The sequence below is a fragment of the Barbus barbus genome, assembly GCF_936440315.1.
Source record: "Barbus barbus genome assembly, chromosome: 5".
In the NCBI taxonomy this organism is placed as follows: domain Eukaryota; kingdom Metazoa; phylum Chordata; class Actinopteri; order Cypriniformes; family Cyprinidae; genus Barbus; species Barbus barbus.
Window position 1 is genome coordinate 20,822,900 of NC_136733.1, and position 20,349 is coordinate 20,843,248.

Sequence of the window (20,349 nt, forward strand, 5' to 3'; positions counted from 1 at the left end):
TTAATTTTGACTAATTTAAATATAACAACTACTGAGGTGGACACATTAAGCAAATAGTAATAATATTGAGAAGAATACAAAAAATACTACTATTACTTTTTTATATAAACTGTAATGTCACCTTCAAAAAGTGTTCCAATCTGATTACATAATAATGTAATATTATTTAAAAAATACTTGTAACACATTTCCAAGTCTGCATAAGATGCCAAAACATCACCAGATTTCTCTGTACTTTTATTACCGAGCCCATTTTTAAATTTTATTACAAGAAAAACACATAACTTAATATAGTGAGTTGTTGCAGCTCAACCCAAGTGAGGCTAGCACGGCCTTTCAGTTTTCGTTCATGTGTTAGATGCACACAAACACAGTTAATACATTACTGCAGCCACCAGACCCCCAGATGCACGGCCCTAATGCAGACCAGATGCAGATGCCATAGTTAGTCATGCTGTTTATGCTGACATGTGCTGCAGGTCTTCTGTCCGGGTGTGAAAGGCTGAAACAGAGCCTGTAGGAGGACTGTGAAGCCAGGCAGAATGTCAGGCACATCTCACATCACCCACCTCAACCCCCCCAGCACAGCTCCAGACTCCCACTCCAGCGTGATATCATCGCGTGTCCCGCTTACACAAATCACCGGTCGTCAGCCCCACCGGCTCCACTTCCATGAAGTCGCAGGGATTTAAATTAGTGCATTTTTATTGCCTGCTCCATTTTTATTTATTTATTTAGCCTCGCTGTGTTCAAGACTCCCTGAGGGTCTCGCGGTGAGGGCCCCACCAGAGCGAAGAGGCCAGACACCAAAATCAAACTCTTCTCCTCACTCAAACACTCCAACCAACTGACAGTTTGGATTATTAAATAAAAAAGTAATAAAAGAGACAAGAAATATCAATAAATCAGGGAGCATTATGGACAGGAAGGAGACTTTTTTTAGTTACACGAGTGTAAGATCAAGATACAGAGAAACCTGACCTCATGGTGTAGCTTACAGATTTATCAGGACCGTTAAAGTGGGATATTGGGTGGATTACCAGTCCTTTGACATGACAAAGCTATTGCTTAACTAAAGCCTAATGTTCCCCTGTTATGTAGCAGAACTCACCCTGCCTCGTTTTTTGTGTCTTTTCGAGTTTCACATTTGCTCTTCACCCAAGCTCAGAAATAATGATAATTAGTGCTATTTATTTTGTCAGTGGGCAATTTGAAAATTGTTATCTTTTTTTTTTCATTAGGCAAGTTTATCTGACACTTTTAGAAGAATCTACATAAAAGGCAACTAAAATAACTATTGTATGAACTATTTACTTTTTTGGTACATTTATTTATATCCTGTTTCATAACACATTTATTATGTTGGCTGATTAAGGTGCGACTACATTTACTGTTATTCTGAAAGTTGTTGCTGACAGAATCCATTCATTACGATAGGAATTCACACAATTAGGAAATTCAGACGCAGGCGAATAATTTCTTTAAGACCAATAAGTAACACTTTACAATAAGATCTTATTAGTTAACCTTAGTTAATGCATTACATTTTACATTTGCTACAGAGGTTATTAATCTGTGTTAAAAAATACAACTGTTCGTTCATTAAATAACACAGTTGCAACTTTTGATTTTAACAATGTGTTATTCAATATTTAACTTAATGTTACCTAAGATTAATGAATGTTTAGAAAAATTTTTCATTGGCAGTTTGTTAACTAATGAATTAACTAATGTAAATTAATAGAGCCTTAATGTAAAGTGTGACCAAACAATAAAGAATTAAAACATTTTCAAACAATATCTAGGGCATGTTGTAGTCCAGATTAAAATGTAAAAACAAGTTTGAAAATAAATAGCCTATTAAGTCTAATTGCCACTGTGATAAACAACATAGCGAATACAAAAATCTGAAACAAATATAAATATGAATTAAATATGTTTTATAATGTAGTGCAGCTGCTGGGTTTCCGGGGTAACACTGCATCTGCTGTCAGAGAGTGAATGTGCTTTCATTCAGCGCGTCTCCTTCACATGCTCCGCCATGTGCTTCTCATCCGGGCTTGTTTACTTGAGAGTGCGCATGCGTTTTTCACGCAGCATACAGCGCGTTGGGCATTGTGACCAGTTGATGGAAAAAATATTCTTAAAATGAATAAAAAAAATCGGAATAATTTTGTAATAAATAGTTCACGGTTTTTTGAAGTGACCACGGTAACAATATCGTGCATATTCATTACCGTGATATATCGCATTACCGAATACCGGTGTTCTGTCGATTTGTGCTACCCTGACAGATTTAGCTACCTCCCATTAAAACAGTGGGTAGTACAATTCGACAATGAAAAATGCTACCTGTCAAATTATATTTTATTAATATCTACACCTTCCACAACCCTAAACCGACCCTTACAGTAATGCACATACAGTAATTACGTGTTATATACGCGGTTGTGGATAGAAGGGATACAGCTACCAGAAACCAACAATAAATATTTTTTTTCTACCTATTAGATTGTGTTTTATTAACGTCTACACCTACACCTACCCCAACCCTAAACCTACCCTTACAGTAAGCCGTGGTAGGAAAATCTGACGGGTAGGATAAAATGTCAGGACACCGGTACAAATCTAATGGCACTATATGTCTACTATGGTTTTCTGTGTGCGAGTGCCGTTTAATCTGGTTGAGCACAATGAAGATCACATGACATTGGATTCTTTGTGATAGAACTGTTGTTCTTATGTGTTCATTTGAATGAAGAGGAGATGTCCTTGGATTCCTAACAGTTTTTACATTACCAATTTTTTCTACAGCAACTGTAATTGTAATGTGGCTTTAGATTTTATCCAAAAATCTGCATATTAGAATTCTTTTTGAAAGATCATCTGATGCCATCACAGAAACAAAGTACATTTTAAAACTTGTTAAAATAGACATTTCAAATTGTAATAATATTTCACAGTATTACTGTATTTCTTTTCCCGATCAAATAAATGCAGCCTTGGTGAACATAAGATGGTTCTTTGAAAAATAAAGTCAGACTAATTTTAAATGTTTGAACATTGACCTGACCTTAATTTGAATTATTTATGTTGTTTAAGAGATTTCCCAGCTTGTGAGGGATCTTCTTTGTGTCTGTTTGAGCTACTGGCGTCTGAACCCTGTTATAATCCAGCTGTACCTCTGCAGACCATCCTTCACAAGGACTGCTTCCTGCTACAGATCATCATCTCATACTCATGTAAGACTCTTAAAGCCCTGACACACTTCTTGGACTGTACATGTACCCTTACCAAAGATCCCAGATGAAGTCATTTTTTGCTATTGCTCTAATGAAGAATGCTGAAAGTTGGCGAAATATCAAAAAATATACTTTAGTTGGCTTGCCAAAATGTTGCTTCATCTCACGTGTTTGAGTCTGATGTCGGTTACAGAACAGAAGAGAAGCCTGCAACGAGAAAATACGAGGAAATGTTCTTTGAAGCACATCAGCGCTTTCATTGGTTTCCACAAATTAATTTAGCACAATTTATTGGTGGAAAGACTGATTAGCTGTAAGGATGGCCCAGTGACCTTGCTGCTCTTAATAGCCTGCACCTGTTTTTAATGGGGCTTCTTTTCGCACGTCTCCTCTTATGTTCAATAGGCTGTTGTGTGCACTTATGAACTGATCACAAGACGACAACATCGCTCGAGTCGCCCAACACCTGCGCAATGGAACCATGCTGAGTCCTTTCATTCTCGCTAAATACTTCATAGAAATCACTAATCGCTAGTCTAAAATTTGAAATTACACTCTGTTGAATTTGCTAACAAGTAAATGCTAGCTGAGGTCTTGAGAGGCTCATCCCAATCAGACACATTTGATACTTAGGATTTTGCTAAGTAAGACAGATCCACCTGGATTTTACATCATCATGTTTGCGTCTTTCGTCCTCAGGCGCATCAGAGATTCATCCGGACTGTTGTGAGAATGTCGTTTTACTCACTCATCACCCTCCTCATCCTTTCTGAATCAATAGAGCTCAGTAATAAACACTCATGTGAGAGCAAAGTGAATGACCTTTAAAGATTTTCCTCTTTCTATCTTCCACTCTGAAAAGTCTAACCTTTAAAGGCTGTTTTGTGCTTGCACATTAATTCACATTATGGCGGAGCTCATTAATAACCAAGCTCGGCTGAGAGCAGCACATCTTCCTGCACGCTCTGGTGTGGGAATCACGTCGCCGTAAATCAACACTGCCTGGTCGCAGCCTGGCTAATTAAGAAAAAACGCGGTGGCTAGGTTGTCTACCGTTTAGAGAAAGCTCTTTTAAAGTTCCTCGCTCGAGCGCTGTCTCTCAGCACAGTTTTGGAGCGTTTAGCACTAAGCTGTGCTCTAAATAGGAGCTTGTTCGTGGAATTCTTTGAGGAACTGATAGCGATGTCTTGTTCCAATTAAGGGCCTCCAGTGGAAACTCATCTGTGAGGCCCGGTAGAAAATCAACAGGTGTTTTTGTTGGCAACACGTCAAGGTTGCAAAGGTTTGTTAGCGGAGGATAGAATTGATTTGTGGAATTCCTTCCCTTGAGGAACACCAGAAGTTCATTTATCACGGTTCATCCGGCGGCTCGTAAACGGATGATTGCGAACAGGCAGGTCATTAACCTGTTTGGCCCTTTACTGCCCCTTGTGGCAATTTATGTAAGTCCACTGTTTTGTTGCAAAAGCTTGTTGTTATTTTGAAAACTTTTGAACAGGATGAAGATGTCCAAATTTTTCTTATTTTGTTGAAATATCATATTTTTCCATTTAGTACTGCCCTTCTGACGCGACAGAAGATACTTGCATGTTTCCTGGAAGACAAATGAAGTACAATTTACCTTGATCTTCAAATTCAAAAAGTTTTCACCCCCGGCTCTTAATGCATCGTGTTTCCTTCAGGAGCATCAGTGAATGTTTGAACCTTTTTTAATTGTTGTGTTTGAGTCCCTCAATCATCCTCAGCGTAAAAAGGTGGATCTCAAAATCATACAGTTACTGCTGGAAAGGGTTCAAATATGCAAAAGATGCTGGAAAACTGAAGATTCTGCAGGACCTGGAGGATTTTTCTGAAGAACAGTGCTCAGTTGAACTGTTCAGAACAAACAAGGGACTCATGAACAACCATCACAAAACAAAAAAACAGTCGTAGATCATCCAGGTAACCACACACAGTATTAAGAACCAAGGGTTCCCAAACTTTTGAATGTGGTTATTTTAATAATTTCAGCTATTTTTTTGTCTTGTGGACTATATGTAAACATCTTTTATGGAAAATATCTTACTCAGGACAGTACTAAATAAAAAATAACATGCATTTTGTATGATCTCTCTTATTTTGGTAAAATTATCCACATTTTCACAGATTCTGCAAGGGGTTCCCAAACTTTCGATCCCCACTGTATATATAGATATAGATATAGATATATACATAGAATAATTATACTGCATCTCATGGCATGATCAATTTCATAATGTATGTGTAAATAACAGATAATACTTCCTGAATTAGAAGGAGGAAAGGTTTTGGTATTACGCATATTATAACTTTTTGACTGTTCCTTAAAACCATATTTCATTTGAAGCTCGTACAAGTGTTTGAAACCCAAAAAGTTAGATTTTTGTTTTGTTGTTGTAAGATGACAAAAAAAGAAAAATGTAAACTGTTACACTGAAAATGTATGGTTTTACATGACCCCTATGGAAATGGTGGAGAATGGAAAAGATTATTACACTATTGCTAAAAATAAATGTTTTTGTTCTGTAAACAATTAAAATTGCACATTAATTCAAAACAAAACTTTACTTTACCCCTTACTCCTGTCCTCCATCCACCTCTCATATAGAATAAATTTTTCTCAGTCAAATTCATTCCAGATGAAAAAATAAAATAAACCGCTCTGATGTAAACCTGTCTTTAGCGATTTAATAATTACAGTGAAATATAGAACAAGATTCCAAACAATCTCACAAAGTAAGTGAAATGGCATCTATACCAGTGTCCTCACACATGTACCAAAAGAATGCAAAATAGATTCCCTTCAGTCCTTCGGCAGCGGCAGAATTCAGGATCCCTGTTAAGCAAAGCAGTGTTAGCTAACCGCGCGCTCTACTACGACAGGTCATTTAGGCCTGTCATTTCAAAACAGTTCAACATTTGTCAAAAAAGTGCAAACAGCAGGCTGCTTACTATCAAAGATGCTCATTGAATGCTGCGTTGCATTCAGTCGCCTCTTCAAACACCTGTCATCTCTAGGAAGCGAGACTGACAGGGGCTGAACCAAAGGAACAACCATCCTGCATTCTCTACAACCCCACAGGCCTGACAACATTTGGACAAGGGCATTCAGTCACATCTTGCTGCTGTGGTCTCATCTTTCATGTGTTTGTCCTGACAGTCAATTGGCTTTTTGGTTCAAAATGGACCTTTCTCAATGTATTGATTTACAAAACATAAATCCCCTGTGTTAGGCTCAGATGTCGTGCAATAAGCTCAAACTTTTGTTTGTTTTGTTTAGATATGTACTTTATATACCAATCATATTGTTAAGCCATTAGCATTGTGGTTATTTTTAGTTTTGTTATCACTTAAAATAACCCTGATAATGTACTTTCAGGTCTCTGTGTGGACAGAGGTACAGAGGTGTCCCCTAATGCTCACACAGCAGCTGCGGAGTTTTTGGAAGCTGTTTTTTCCATCCTGTCCTCCTTCAACTCCCTCCCCAGGGCTTTAACTCGAGCGCTAGAGGGCTACCTGGACCAGAGACACCTTTGGGAGCACTTTTACAACTTAGCAGGTGCAGCCATGCAAGAATTTTTCCATGCTTTGTCCTACATTTGTTTAGACTTCAAAAGGACACAATTTTAGTCAGATGTGGCCATTCAGTTACAGTCCAGTTGGAAACTGCTGTCACCATGTGCCCCTACTGTGTCCCCAAATTGCCTCAATATCAGATCTGACCAGCTGGAAGCCCATCATCAAATCAAAGCCATAATTAAACCTTCAGCTGTCTCTTTGATTGCTTATTTATTTACATTTCTGCCTTCTCCTTTTTCCTCTCTATAAAAGCCACAGCATGAACATTTTTCATTGTGTTAATGGTTAGTGTATTGATTTTGCATACTAACATAGAAACTGCAATTATGACCTGACACCTTTTGATTTGGCTTTGATTCAGGGGGTTTAATCCAAGCTGAAGCTCTTATGTTTTTGTTTTTTATTACATGTGAGAGGTAATTATAGTTGCACAAATTAGACAAATGATAGAGGAGGGAGCAGGGGAGTGTGTATTGTATGCTGTTATTCTCATGTAAGGTGTTGTGTTTTCGGCTTAATTGACGTTGTCCTTTCTTCCCTAAAGATAATCTTATAAAGCTTGCTTAGCACCTTGATGGTGCCATTTAGCAGAGCTAATTGGGCTGTCAGGAAAATGATCGCTATTAGAATTATTTATTTGTTTGTTCTACTGGTACTTTTTGGCACTGTAAAACACAAAAGGAATGTAACTCCCTTAAAACACACTTTTAAAATGCATTATTTTATTTAGTTGTTTGCTAACAATGTCCAAAAATGGAAATATATGTATCACAGGATTATTCAGCCAATTTGATTTCCCTTGTTTCATTTCCATAACATAAATGATAACGCAACCAGGCATAATATTGATGAAATATTTATATAAATCACTTTTGCACAAATTGATTTATGTTTATATGACTCTTTGATTACATCATATCTGTGTCTGAGACAAGAGTAAAACGATACAATCTATACATAAAAGTTATTTAAATTGTTGCAAATATAATGTAGATTTGATAATGTACCAGTCAAATAACAAAAAAAAAAGAACTGAAATCTATTAGCTTAAATAAATAAATAAATGCACTATTATTGGGAAAGAAAAATTGCAGATAGATGAAGGAATGATGAGTTCTGTCTCTCTTCTTCTTTGAGGTAATGTCCTGTGACCAAATATGACATGATCATAAAGATTTGTATACAGTATCTAATGAATTTACAAAATAAGTTTGATATAATTATTAAATTCCCTAAATTTAGACTATTCTCTTTCTTCCAGACTCCAGTAAAGAGGAGCCGGCCTTGTTTAAATACATCAGGTCCATTGTTTGTGAATCCACTAGCAAACTTTTGATCCACCTGGTCAGCATGATGCAGGCATGTAAAGACCAGTCTGAACCCATGGTTGGACAACACCTACCAGAAAATGTCCTAAGCACAATTCCAAAAGAGTGGAACTACATTCCACAAGATCCCAAGTTTAATGAAACCAGCAAGAGTAAGCAAAGCTTTATTAACAGTAATATTCATTTATTTCTAAAACATTTTAACGGCATAAAACATCTGTTGGAAACTGTGCAGTCTTATTTAAGAAAAAAAAAAAAATCTAACCAACCCTCATTGTTTCTCTCTCTTCTTATCAGACAATATGAATCTAGCTATCCAAGCAATCTCTTTCATCTTCACCAACCTTCCGTCAACCATAGCCTCCCTTCCACTGCCTGTACGCTTCCTGTTCACTGTGGCAGAGAAGAGGCTTTCCCAGCATGCCAGACAGCTGAGGTCTACCGGCCTGCTCCTCTGGGTCATGTTGGTCAGCCTCTGTCAGGATCTAGAAAATGGGGACACCCTGGAACTCTTGTCTGGACAGCCCCTGGAGAGAGGGGCCAAGGATAGGCTAAGTCTGTTATCGCAATGTCTGCAGGTCAGTCTGGGCCAGCAGAAGGGCGTTCCCAAGCCTCTGGTTCATAAGGTGCTCCAGGGCCTGGAGGAGAGGAGGCCCAAATGGACCACCATGCAGCTGCAGAAGGCACGAAAGCTTTGCTGTGATAGGTGAGATTTCGAAAGAAGCCTGATGGAATATTTTCCCAATTTATCCCAATTTAAGCCAGTAATAGTAAATTAATCATTGAGTTTGTTCATTATATGAAAGATGTTTCAGGCTTTAGGAATTTTAAAGTGTTTAACTAATCTATTAATGTCTTCATTGGCTGCCAGTTGATATTTTGATGTAATTTAAAGACTTCAATCTTGCAGTTCATTTTTTGAAATTAACTTCACCCTTCATCTTTTGGCAAAATAATTATGTGTTGTTTTCTGTGTGTTCTTTTTTTCCCTAGCCTGTAGATAGTCATTTCAAGCCTTTTGATATGTGTACATCAAAATGGGTTTGATGTCACCCATAGGATTTGAGTGCAAAAATCTGACGTGAACCACTGAAGAAAGTGTTGCAATCCTTGAATCATGTACTTTAAATCATCCTAGCAATATTAAATCATCTTAGTAGTATAATGAGGCTTACTGATAATGATGAGCATACAATTAATTATTTTATGGCAGAAAATGTGGACCTTGATTCAGGTTCTTTTTTTTTTTTTTTTTGTAATGCCATATGCCATGGATATTATAAAGTTGGCTATACTTTTTTATGTACAAACCTGCGATTCAGTATATTTTTTTTTACACTACTTTTTCTCTGAACTTCTCTCCAAACCCGAGTTAAAAAACCCCTGCCTTAAATAATGATCCTGTGCTAATAATTTCTTCAAACGATTGATTTTTGAGCACTTTTGAAAAGTGACCTATACTTAATACTATTTTTCATTGTTGCCAAAAAAAAAACCAACCTTTTACCGTATAGTCTAAGTCATGTCCAGAACAAAAGCTCAAAGTTAATTACCCTTATTGAAAATGATTTAGCATCATAACAGAGCTGGGAAAAAATAAAACTTTTAGTGTTCCGAGAAACGCTGCTCCCGGTGACAGGAAAAACAAAAAAAGAGTGAGGGCAAAAAAAAGGAGATAGCAAAAAGGAAGAGTGATTATGTATCGCCTGTCTTAGACAGTCAGTGGAACCATTACTATTCATTAAAATAACCTTCACTTTCAGGCAGTGCCTCTGGTGTAAACAATCAACGTACAGTGTGTCGGTGGAAAGCGGGTTCTCTGAAAAACACCCCCCCACCCCGGCTTGTCAACACACACACAAATGCATACACACACACACCTCCCTCATCTCTTGTCTTTGCAAAGTAATTTGTAGAGGAGAAGATGATTGTTCTCCATCATGGTGACCCTGGCAGGCTTTGACGGCATGCATGCACAGATGAAGATGAATGCAGTGGATTCCATGGGCGGAGGGGGTGTTCTGCTTCTTTCGGGGCACATTGGTCCTAATGACGTGATTGATAGCTTGTCCTGGATCCGACGGGCCTCTCATTAATCAAGCCGCTGACTGGATCCAATCATTTGCTTCACCTGCACACTGATGGACAGGGAAGGATACAGGCACAGGTGCTGACACCCCGCTCACCGGCTGGACTGCCCAGGGCCTTGCCGCTTTTCTCTGTGTCATTGAAGCTAAAGGCTTGCCTGACAGGCGACACTTTCCTTGTCACTTTGTGATTGAAAAATAAAAAAAGGAAGGAAGAAGGAATGGGGGAAACAATGACGGTGGGGGGTGTGTATCAGATGGGAAGTGTGGTGAGGGTGATGAGGCATGCTGAATGACGGGCACGGGAATGATTGCGTTGAGGGGACCTTGAGGTTACAACGAGTGGCACTGTGTCTCTAACTGTTGATCTGTCCTCCTTCTCACTCTCTTTACTACGTTTTTTTTTTCTTCCTTAATTTTTGCCCAAAGGAACTCCATGTAGCAAATTATGTGACTAAACTGTTTTGCCACACATGCAAATTTTTGTGCATTTTTGTACTGTTATTCTGATATTTGATCACATCCCCAAAGGTCACAAAAGCTACAGTAAATGTCAATTGTTGGGTTGTGAATAAAAGCACCTTTGATTTGCTAAAGACTTGTGCCATCCGTGAAGAAATAAATATTAATTCATTCATTCTTAATCTTACATGCTTTTTGTTGCTAGCAGTCAGCATAAAATATAAAGGTAGCTATATATTTTGTGAAATATTATTTGGAAGACATGGTATCTTTATTTTACCCACCACCAGAGTACTATTAAATAAACTAAAATTATGCCTTTCTATAGATTCAAATAATTGTGCTTAAATCTCTCCAAATTTATACATTTTAAGAGTATTTTTAAATGATTTTTTATTATTATCATTCATAGTAGTAGTAGTATTTTTACCAATTTAAAAACTATTTACTATATGAATTAAACCCGCCCAATAAAATGAACTGGGAACTCGCAGTTAGCATGTAAAACTGCCTTTAGAAGTATTTAAATTGAGTAATATAATAACTATTTTGCATTTATTTCATGTCAACCCCCCTCTCTCTTTTATGTGTTCCTCCATTAGTATGTTTGAGCGTGTGGAAAGCGGCCCGGCGCTGGATAGAGGTGGGCCCGCGGAACTGACTGAGCATAAAATAAGGCAGTTGCTGCTGGAGCTGTGCCATAGAGCAGGTGGCAGCCAGCACCTCCGGCAAATCCATCACAGCATCCAGCTCAATGAGGTAGCGAATTGCTGTTTTTCACCAAGCAATTAGGTGGCTGTTAGCCTGAGGCAGACAGTATGACCTGAAGCTGAGGGGAACGCCTGTGCAGAGCTGCTGCATGGAGACACAACTGCATCCAGACGCTGCTGCGAGGCTTCTCGTAACAGCCTTGACCTGATTGAGAAAACGACTGGGAAATAACAACATCTTAAACAACAGAGATAATAAAAATTCAAGGGAACGGTTCACAAATTAGTCAAAGTCTTTCTCCACACTTACACTACACTTTTTTGCCCCTTGCTCTACTTAACAATAAGAACACATCTTGGGAAATTAGTGCAACTCTCACTTAAGTCTAATCTTGAGGACAATTCTTTGTGTCATATCTATACATAACTTTGTCCTCTTCCAATGTCCTGTTTTCAAATCCTATTCCTAGAAAGACTGATTAATTTCTACCATTGTCGGCCAATTACTTGGGGAATAGAGAGAAAAGAAATGGCCATTATGTCCAAAATTGGGTATGTAATTGTTGAAATGTACTAATTTTTCCAATGGTGTGTTTAAGAAGTCTGTAGAGACTTACTATTAATTTGACCACTTTAATAGTGTTTTAGTTTTGCTTAATGCAGTCTAATAATAAGACGTGTCCAGGTTCCGGTTCATTTTTCTACACTTGAATAGATGTTTATGAACCTTGTGTCTTGTGTTTTTTGTGTGTAGGGTTTACTGAGGTCCGTCTTGACGCCGCATGCAGAGACGCATCCACTTCCGCACTCCCCTTTGGGGCCTGTCGTATTCTCCTCTGAAGTGAGCAGTCAAAACCAGTGTAAAACCCAGTTCAACCCCCTCACAGAGTGCAATTCTATCGGCCGTAACAAGTTCGATCAGGTTAGTCCTTTGTTATTTTCTCAGCCTTCAACTTGAAGTGCCACGAGTGGACCCAAATACTTGTCATTCATGTAACTTTTATTTAAAGCAGTTCGTTAATGCCGTGAACTACTTCTCTACTCTTTCACGCTTGAGCGAGTGCAACTTTCCATCAAGGCCACCAGGCAAGGTGAATATAAGAGAGAGACTTTAAACTGCTTCTCTAGGATGAACTCGACAATTCTCCATAGGTCGCTCTGTCCCTAAGCTATATTTTAGTGTGAATGGAAGACACAATGCAAAATATTAAAAAAGGTTAACCAAAAGAGCAGAGAATTTGAAAACACTTGAAAGGTGAACTCTTCAAGTGTGATGTGGCTTTGAACAGGGTGGAGAAAAAAGCATCCCTTGCGTGTTGAAGACGGTGTAGGTTGAAGGTTTAATTACAAGAGCCATGGTCCTCTTTTGGCTTTCTCTTAAAGGTAGGATAAAGTTTTCTCTGCTCATGTGATGAGACTTTTTGCTACGCCTTTGAAGCCGGAAAGTCTGCAACCTTCTTTTTTTTAAGGGGAACTTTTCCTTTCATTATCTTATTTGGCTCAGAGTTTTGCGTCGGTTAAAATGCAAGTTCTTTTCCCGTCGTTAGGTGCTAGTTGCGTGCTCTTAATCCCTTTTGTTTTCTCCTTATCGCTCACGCTCGCATTGCTTTGCATAAAACACCTTATTAAGGGGATGATTAAAAAGCCTCCTCGCCTTCAGGTGGCTGCGCTGTTTGTCAAATCAAATGGAGGCAGAAAAAACGAATGCCGATCCATCAATCAGCCGTTTGGAGAATAGGAGGGGTTGGCACGCTTCTGTCCTTTTGTCAATAAAAAAAAACTCAGCTTCAAGTTAAGAGTGACATTCCGGCTATCAAAACAATCGGATTTCATTTGGCTCCCTAACAAAGGGACGGTCCACTCGTGGGTGAGGGAAACCTTGGGCGGCTCGCCACGAACAACGGCGAGAAGAATAACGACTCTTCTTGCTAAATTGATTTATCTTTTTATAAATGATGGTACATCCCTCCCCAAATGGATTTATAAATTAATTCCTGTCTTATTGGAATAAAAACCTTCTTGTGCAGACATGATAGATAGATCGCATTGGGGCGGCCTTGTTCGAGACCCCCTCCTCCTTGGTTAGTCCAGCCCAGCTGGAGCAGTAATTTACTGATCATATTAACTCTGATTAATAACGAACAATACTCGCTGCTCATTTATCAACAGGCTGCTAAGGGTGAGAGGGAGTGGGATTGGGCCCAACTGCTGCCAGCCTATCGGAGCATGAGTCAGGTGACCTTCACGACGCTGCTCGCTAACAGGTAATGACTGCTACTTCTGTTCGCTCACAGTCATCCCCTCCTTCCGCTTACACACTTTTGAAGTGCTGCCTGTCATGTCCCACCTTGTACCTCCGTAATGAATGTGAATATGTGGAGAGGACAGAGGGATCCTGTGACCGTTTGAATGTTCACGCTTGTCTGTGTGTGTCAGCTTCTAAAGGCATTATGGTTTGGCTGCATATGCATCATCTGACCTGTGTTTGTGAATTTTTAGGTATAGATGTTGCCGTCTCTATGTGAGTTCATGGCTTCCTTCAAGATTTTAGTTCCCAGCGTGCAGCATCCCTTCTTTCTCAAAGTTTGGTGAAGAAAGTGCTTTTCCACTGAGAGCTTGCTAAAGAAGCACAGCTCCATCATAGTGTTGAGAGAGAGAAAAAAGGAACGCGTATCTGAGCTCACTGTGCGGAGAAAATGAAGTGTCTGCGTTTTTAGAACTGAGGTGAAATCACAATCTGACATGTGTCAAACTGTGTCAGAAAATAATTTTGAGGTTACTGAGGGATCTTGTGTGATTGAGCTTTAGTTTAAGTGTGATACAAGTATGCCGCTTTAAAAGAATATCTCAAACTAAAGCCAGAGTTTGATCAATTTGCTCCAAATTATCCGTGAGTTCAGTGTTAGTTTGACAGCTTGACAAAAGAAAATCAGTTTCAATCGATTCTTTCTGAAATGTTGAGTAAAACAAGATTTTAGTCAATAACTCAGATGAAATATCAATTGTTAATAATTGTAGTTGGTTTTGTTTTCAGGAAAGAGTGGAAGAGTGTATCTATATTTATGTCCTATGCCTGGTCAACATTTCTTTTAAGATTTTCGCTGTTTTAATGACATTTCGCTTTTTTACAATATGCTATAAATAAATAAATTCACTAAAAAATAACTCTTTGGCTGAACATGATTCAATCATGGACATTGGTTCCGTGTCTAATTTTAGTTAGGTTTACTCAGTTTTCCTTTGTTCATTCTACAAGAAATTTTTGAGTAGAGATAACATGTTTCCCTGATGTGGAACCACTGCCCATGCAAGTTCAGCCAATGTGTTATAATAACATATTAGCAAGTAAAATATAACTTTTCTTTACACATATGATGTTGGCATTTAAGGATGGTACTATGCACATCCCTAGCACTCCCATTGGAGTTGCTTTTCTCAACCCATACAAACGCTTCACACGCCAAAAACACCAACAGAACAGAAAGTCTTTTAAAATGCTAACATAATAGAACATTAGACATTAACAAGTCTCTGTTTTCTCATTTTATTTTAAAATTCCCTCTCCCTATATCCAGCCCTGTGCAAAGCAAGATGGGAAGTGTAAAACTTTTTTTGAGCTGCTCGATTGAAACATGTTCTTTCAAAATGAAAACACTGAGTTAAACCAAAAAGTAACCAAGTCAGTTTAACATGATGCCGTCATGTCTGAATGAGAAACCTGATACAATGGTGTTAAAACAAAATGAATTGTTTAAATAAAGTAAACAGTATCTTTTTTTTCAGTGAATAGTTCTGTGATATGTAAAGGTTTTTTTTAAAAGTACAATTATTTCATGCAGGTCATAAAAATTATATATTAAGCATACATACTGCAAATAGGCATGCTAATTATAGAATAATAATACATTTTTTTAAGTTTATTGTAGTTTTAAGTAAATAATAGCATGCATAATGCAGGATTTTTTTGCTTAAAATCTAGTGTCAAATAGCTGTTACCAAATATTTTTGTATGAATACAAAAAGGTAATTGGATTTAACTGGAGAGTTTTTGATAGTGAATTGTCTCATCTGGGAATCAGTGCCTACCCATGGTCCAGAATGTGTAGTTTCTACATGGAAGTGCAGCAGGTCAGTAGAACATGGACCTATTTCTGCGTACCTAGCAAATCATCTGCCCAGTCCAACTTGGAGAGCATCCAGATGTTAGTGTTTCCTTCACAGTGGGGTGGAACCTTTGAGAGCATCTTTCTATGTTCAGTATCTCAATGATGGAGCACCTGCCGCTGTGGCCGAGCAGAGGTTCAGAAGAGGGGTGAAGGACAGAAGGTGAAACTAGAAGGTGCTTTGGAAACTTAGAGAGTCGTAGAGTAGACTTTGTTTGTGCAAATGGGGTCCATACACCTTTATTGGTCATTAAATTACATGACACTAAATCTATTTTTAGGTCCAGTTGACATAGGTAAGGGTTGGTCTCTAATTAGAATTTGCTTCATATAAAAAACAAGAGAAGCCTTTCATGTCCTTATTCAGATAGCTGTTTGTTTGTGCAAACATCTTAGTGCAATAACATGTGGATTATCTATGAATGACCATGAATGAGTAAAAAGCGAGAATGAGGGAGAGAGAAAATAGTTGTAACGCAAGGTCTAATGTATGGGGGGAAAAAATCAGTAATAGGTCATGTACTGAATGTTAGACATTAGAGATGCTCTCTGGAGACTGAGGATGTATGTAGGTCTTCTATATGCAGAAACTATGCGATCTATTCAATAGGGTGAGGGCTCTGAGGTCTTAACATATTAATCTCTCCAACTTCTCTTTTTTCAGTAGTTGTTTTAATGGTGTGAGGTTATAGATTATGAAAGGAATAGTTTGTCCAAATAATACATTTTGCCATTTACTCCTGATCTTGTTGTTATAAACCCAAATGCTGTTCTTTTGAACTTTCATCAAATAAAAAAAAGTTTCATGGTTTCCATAAAAATATTAAGCGGCACAACTGTTTTCAACATTGATAATGAAATATTTCTTAAGCACCAAATCAGCATATTAGAATGATTTCTGAAGGATCACCTGACACTGAGACTGGAATAATGGCCGCTGAAAATTCAGCTAAATTGTAATAATATTTCCCAATATTACTCTCTTTTTTTATTTTTGATCAAAGCTATGCAGACTGGGTAAGCATGAGATCTGCTATAAATTAATCATATAAGTTGCAAATATGTCTATGTTCTGTCTGTGAAACTTTTGAAATCATATGACTTTGAACAAACAGGAATTTATGTCATTAAGAAACTTTATCCCCTGACTGTGGCTTTTGAATTCAACATCAGTGATTAATGACTTACATTTTCCTCAAATAAATCATATGCCGTGGAATATAGTGCATATGGAGTATTTTTATTATTTATTTTTATTTATTTAGGGCTTGAACTAAAATAAACAATAAATACATCATTTTGACTAACATTCATAATGACATAATTTTCATTTTTAAACGAATGTCCATTTAAACTTGATTTGAACATTCAAGTAAACATTATTTAAACATATTTCTGTGGCTCTTTGAGGAGTACATTCATCTGGTTACATATGAATGAGACATGCACCATAATGTGGTCTCAACGCCCCCGATTCTCCCTCTCAGAGTGTGTGAGAGAGGGGGAGAAGCTTTACACAGGTGTGGGTGTCCTTTATTGTCACCTGTCATTTGGCTGTCTGTGCCAGCAGTGTCATAAATCATTCTCAAATGGAGCTTTTCAGCAGAAAGTGACTGATTAATGTTCCTGTTCCTCCTCAGACTAGCACCTGACACCCAGAGAGACAGCAACAGCAAACTTCTAGACATGACCCACACAAACTTTTTTGTTATGGTGCTTGGTGACAGAAAGGCTTTAAAATAACAGAGCTTCAACAATCTGTGTTACCATTCACATTCAGATTTGCCACCTTTGTTGAATAAACCTTACATTACTGTATATTGTAGTATACTTGCGCTGTATTCCAGATGTGTGGTACTTTAACTGGATCTGTCTTCCTACCTTGTAGCATTTTGTAATGTATGTTCTGTAATGTAAGATAATGTACAATTAGTGTCTCTTTTACTGTGTCTCTGCACAATCTTTTTTTTAATGCTTTTGAAAGATCTCTCTTATCAACCAAAGCTGAATTAATTTGATAACAAATATACAGTAAAAACTGTAGTTTTGTCAAATGTAATTGCAATTTACAATTTATTCCTTTGGTGGAAAGGACTACAGTCTTTAATGTCACATGATTCTTCAGAAATCATTCTAATATGCTGATTTGGTGCTCAAGAAAAATTAACTTATTATTATAAAATCATCTTTTTTTAAACTTTTTTTTTAATGGTAGTGTACTTTCTTTTTTATAAAGTGAGAAGTGGTAATGTTTCATAAGTAAGCTCTAAGGTTAAACATTTTCTTTTAATATATTGTGCTTTAGTTTGACACAGTTCTAGTTTCGGCATTGTAAGAGGTGCTGATGGATGGGTCTGCAAAAATCACCCCATGTGGCTTTCAGAGTTGCAAAATACCACAGGACACACTTGACATGCACCTTCTGAACAATTGTAATGCTGTTGGTCATGGCTAAAACTATTCGCCCTGTCACAAACAATGCTAAAATATGTCTTCTATGTTCTCTTCCGTGTTATTGTGTGTTGTATTGAAAGTCATGAATTTTGACACAATGTACTGTGTAGTACATTGGCTAGGTCAACTTTTACAGCCTCGCGCTGTCATGCCTCTATCATCCGGAACAATAGTGAGCGGAGAAGTATCTGTTGAGAGAGATGGCAGTTGATGCGGGAAGTGGAGTGCTTTAAATTGCAGTGATAGGCACCGCCGTTCACATTGGGCAAATGCCATCTGTTCCAAATGATGGCCATATGGTTAGCTTTCTTTCCCAGGGTATAAAATACAAACAAATGTGTCAGAATGCAAGGGTTTTTTCCACAGACGCGCAGCGACTCGGCTAGAGGCAGCATCACAATGTGCGGGGAAGTAATTGCTATCGCCACCTTTGTGTTATGAGTTTGTTATTGTTGCTTTTTTTGGGTGAGGGAATCTGTCATGGCCAAGGAATAGATTATTTTCAGTGTGTTACTGGAAAGCAAATATTCTTTGTCAACCCATCACTGTAGTGACTTTTTTTATAGGTGTTTATATATGTATAGTATATAGTTTATATATTATATAGTATAAGTATTTAAGTTTCACACACAATTCCTCTCCATGTTCTTTGACTGACTGACTGACTGACTGTGGGAAATCGTCATTGTGTCTCGCCATCATTTTGCCTTTTGTTTTGGTGGCTAGTGTTGGAAATTAGCAAACACAATGAGGTTTTGTTTAGCATGAGGCAGACGTAGAGCTCCTGGTGTCTGAGTTTGTACTTTGCATGTGTGTGTGCATGTATGTGTGTATTTGTGTGTGTCGGTGGGTGAATCACTGAAGCCTGGGAGAAGGCCGTGGCCCCACCTCACATGGCAGAGACGAGCTGAAAGGCTCATTAATCAAACTCCGAGTCACAGATGTGATGGCTTCCACACAAACTGCCAGCAGACTGTGAAAGTCACATCCAACAGAGTCAACTGTCAAGCAGCTAGGCCACCATTTCCACCCGGCCCGGCTCATTCCTCATTCCTTTCCTCTAAAATCCTTTTCCATCCATTTATTATTTCCTTCCTCCCTGTCTCGCACCTCTAGTAATGATCAGTTAGAACCCCAGTTTACTGCTGAAGTTAATATTAAATGCCATTCGCAATCGAAATCTTTTTTTTTCTCCGATGCCCTTCATGATTAAATCCATGCTTTGTTTCGCTTTGCTTTGTTTTGCTTTTTGTTTTGTGTCTTGGTTTGGTTTTGCTTCAGTTAGATTTTTCTTTGGTTTTATTTTGTTTGGTTGGAAATAGGGTTAGCTGATAGCTATTTAGCTAGAATGTAAACTACCAATTTTTCTTTGGTTTGATTTGGAGGAAGTAAATATATATATATATAATTTTATTTTTTTTTTCCAGTTTGATTTGGTTTGGTTTTGTTTAAAATAAACTTGCTAAGCTGATAGCTAATAAGCTCGAATGTAAACTATCCATTTTTGTTTGATTTGGAGGAAGTACGTGTTTTATTTAGCTTTGCTTTGCTTTTTGTTTTGGTTCAGTTTGGAGGAAATAAACTTGCTGAGCAGACTAGCTAATTAGCTCCCATCTAAACTACACTTTTCCTTTCCTTTCCTTTCCTTTCCTTTCCTTTCCTTTCCTTTCCTTTCCTTTCCTTTCCTTTCCTTTCCTTTCCTTTTGTACTTACCAAAAATAGATCAGTAGCTACTGACTAAACTACTCAGTCATTCTAAAATAAACAACTATTTAGAATCTGTTATTTCAGCTTTGCTGACCTTCTGTTTGTTTGTTTCTTTATTATTATTGTTTTTGGCCCATCAATATTCCTTCACATCATCCTTGATTACAGCACACTCTTTAACTCAATTCAATCCGTTCCCTCACTTCCTGTCCTCTCTCTTATAGTGAAGTACCATTATCTCCCATAATCTATGATCCTAATCTACAGCCGTCACAACCAGCTCAATCATAGCCAGCGCAGAGCTTTAATCAGACACCCACCGCCATCTCCACATTGTGATTGACAAAGCCACCCTACCAGCCTGAGAGGTGGAAAATAATAATAAAATAAATAAACTGTGTGGTCCCTGGATGGAAGAGGGCCAGTGACAGGCTTCCACGCTGGGGGCCCGGTGTCACTGCACTGGCAGTCTCATCACACTGCCACCAGAACCCAGCCATTTGCATCCAGGCCAGGGACAGATAATTAGAAGGATTCCTGCCTGTCAGCATTAATCTGGGTAGCAGTGAAATGCTCTGACAAGGAAATGGAGATGGAGA

General features: G+C 38.1%; 1 protein-coding gene across 1 annotated transcript in view; it reads left to right on the top strand.

The window, feature by feature from the left end:
• LOC306870429 (uncharacterized protein KIAA0825-like) overlaps window positions 1–20,349 on the top strand; it is a gene marked incomplete at its 3' end in the record, with an annotated part of 140,295 nt that overhangs the window by 58,167 nt on the left and 61,779 nt on the right. The window contains 7 exon segments of the mRNA XM_079417696.1: window positions 3,103–3,242; window positions 6,640–6,819; window positions 8,101–8,319; window positions 8,465–8,873; window positions 11,319–11,475; window positions 12,181–12,348; window positions 13,596–13,690. Of these exon segments, the coding sequence (XP_079273822.1) occupies window positions 3,103–3,242; window positions 6,640–6,819; window positions 8,101–8,319; window positions 8,465–8,873; window positions 11,319–11,475; window positions 12,181–12,348; window positions 13,596–13,690 (1,368 nt within the window).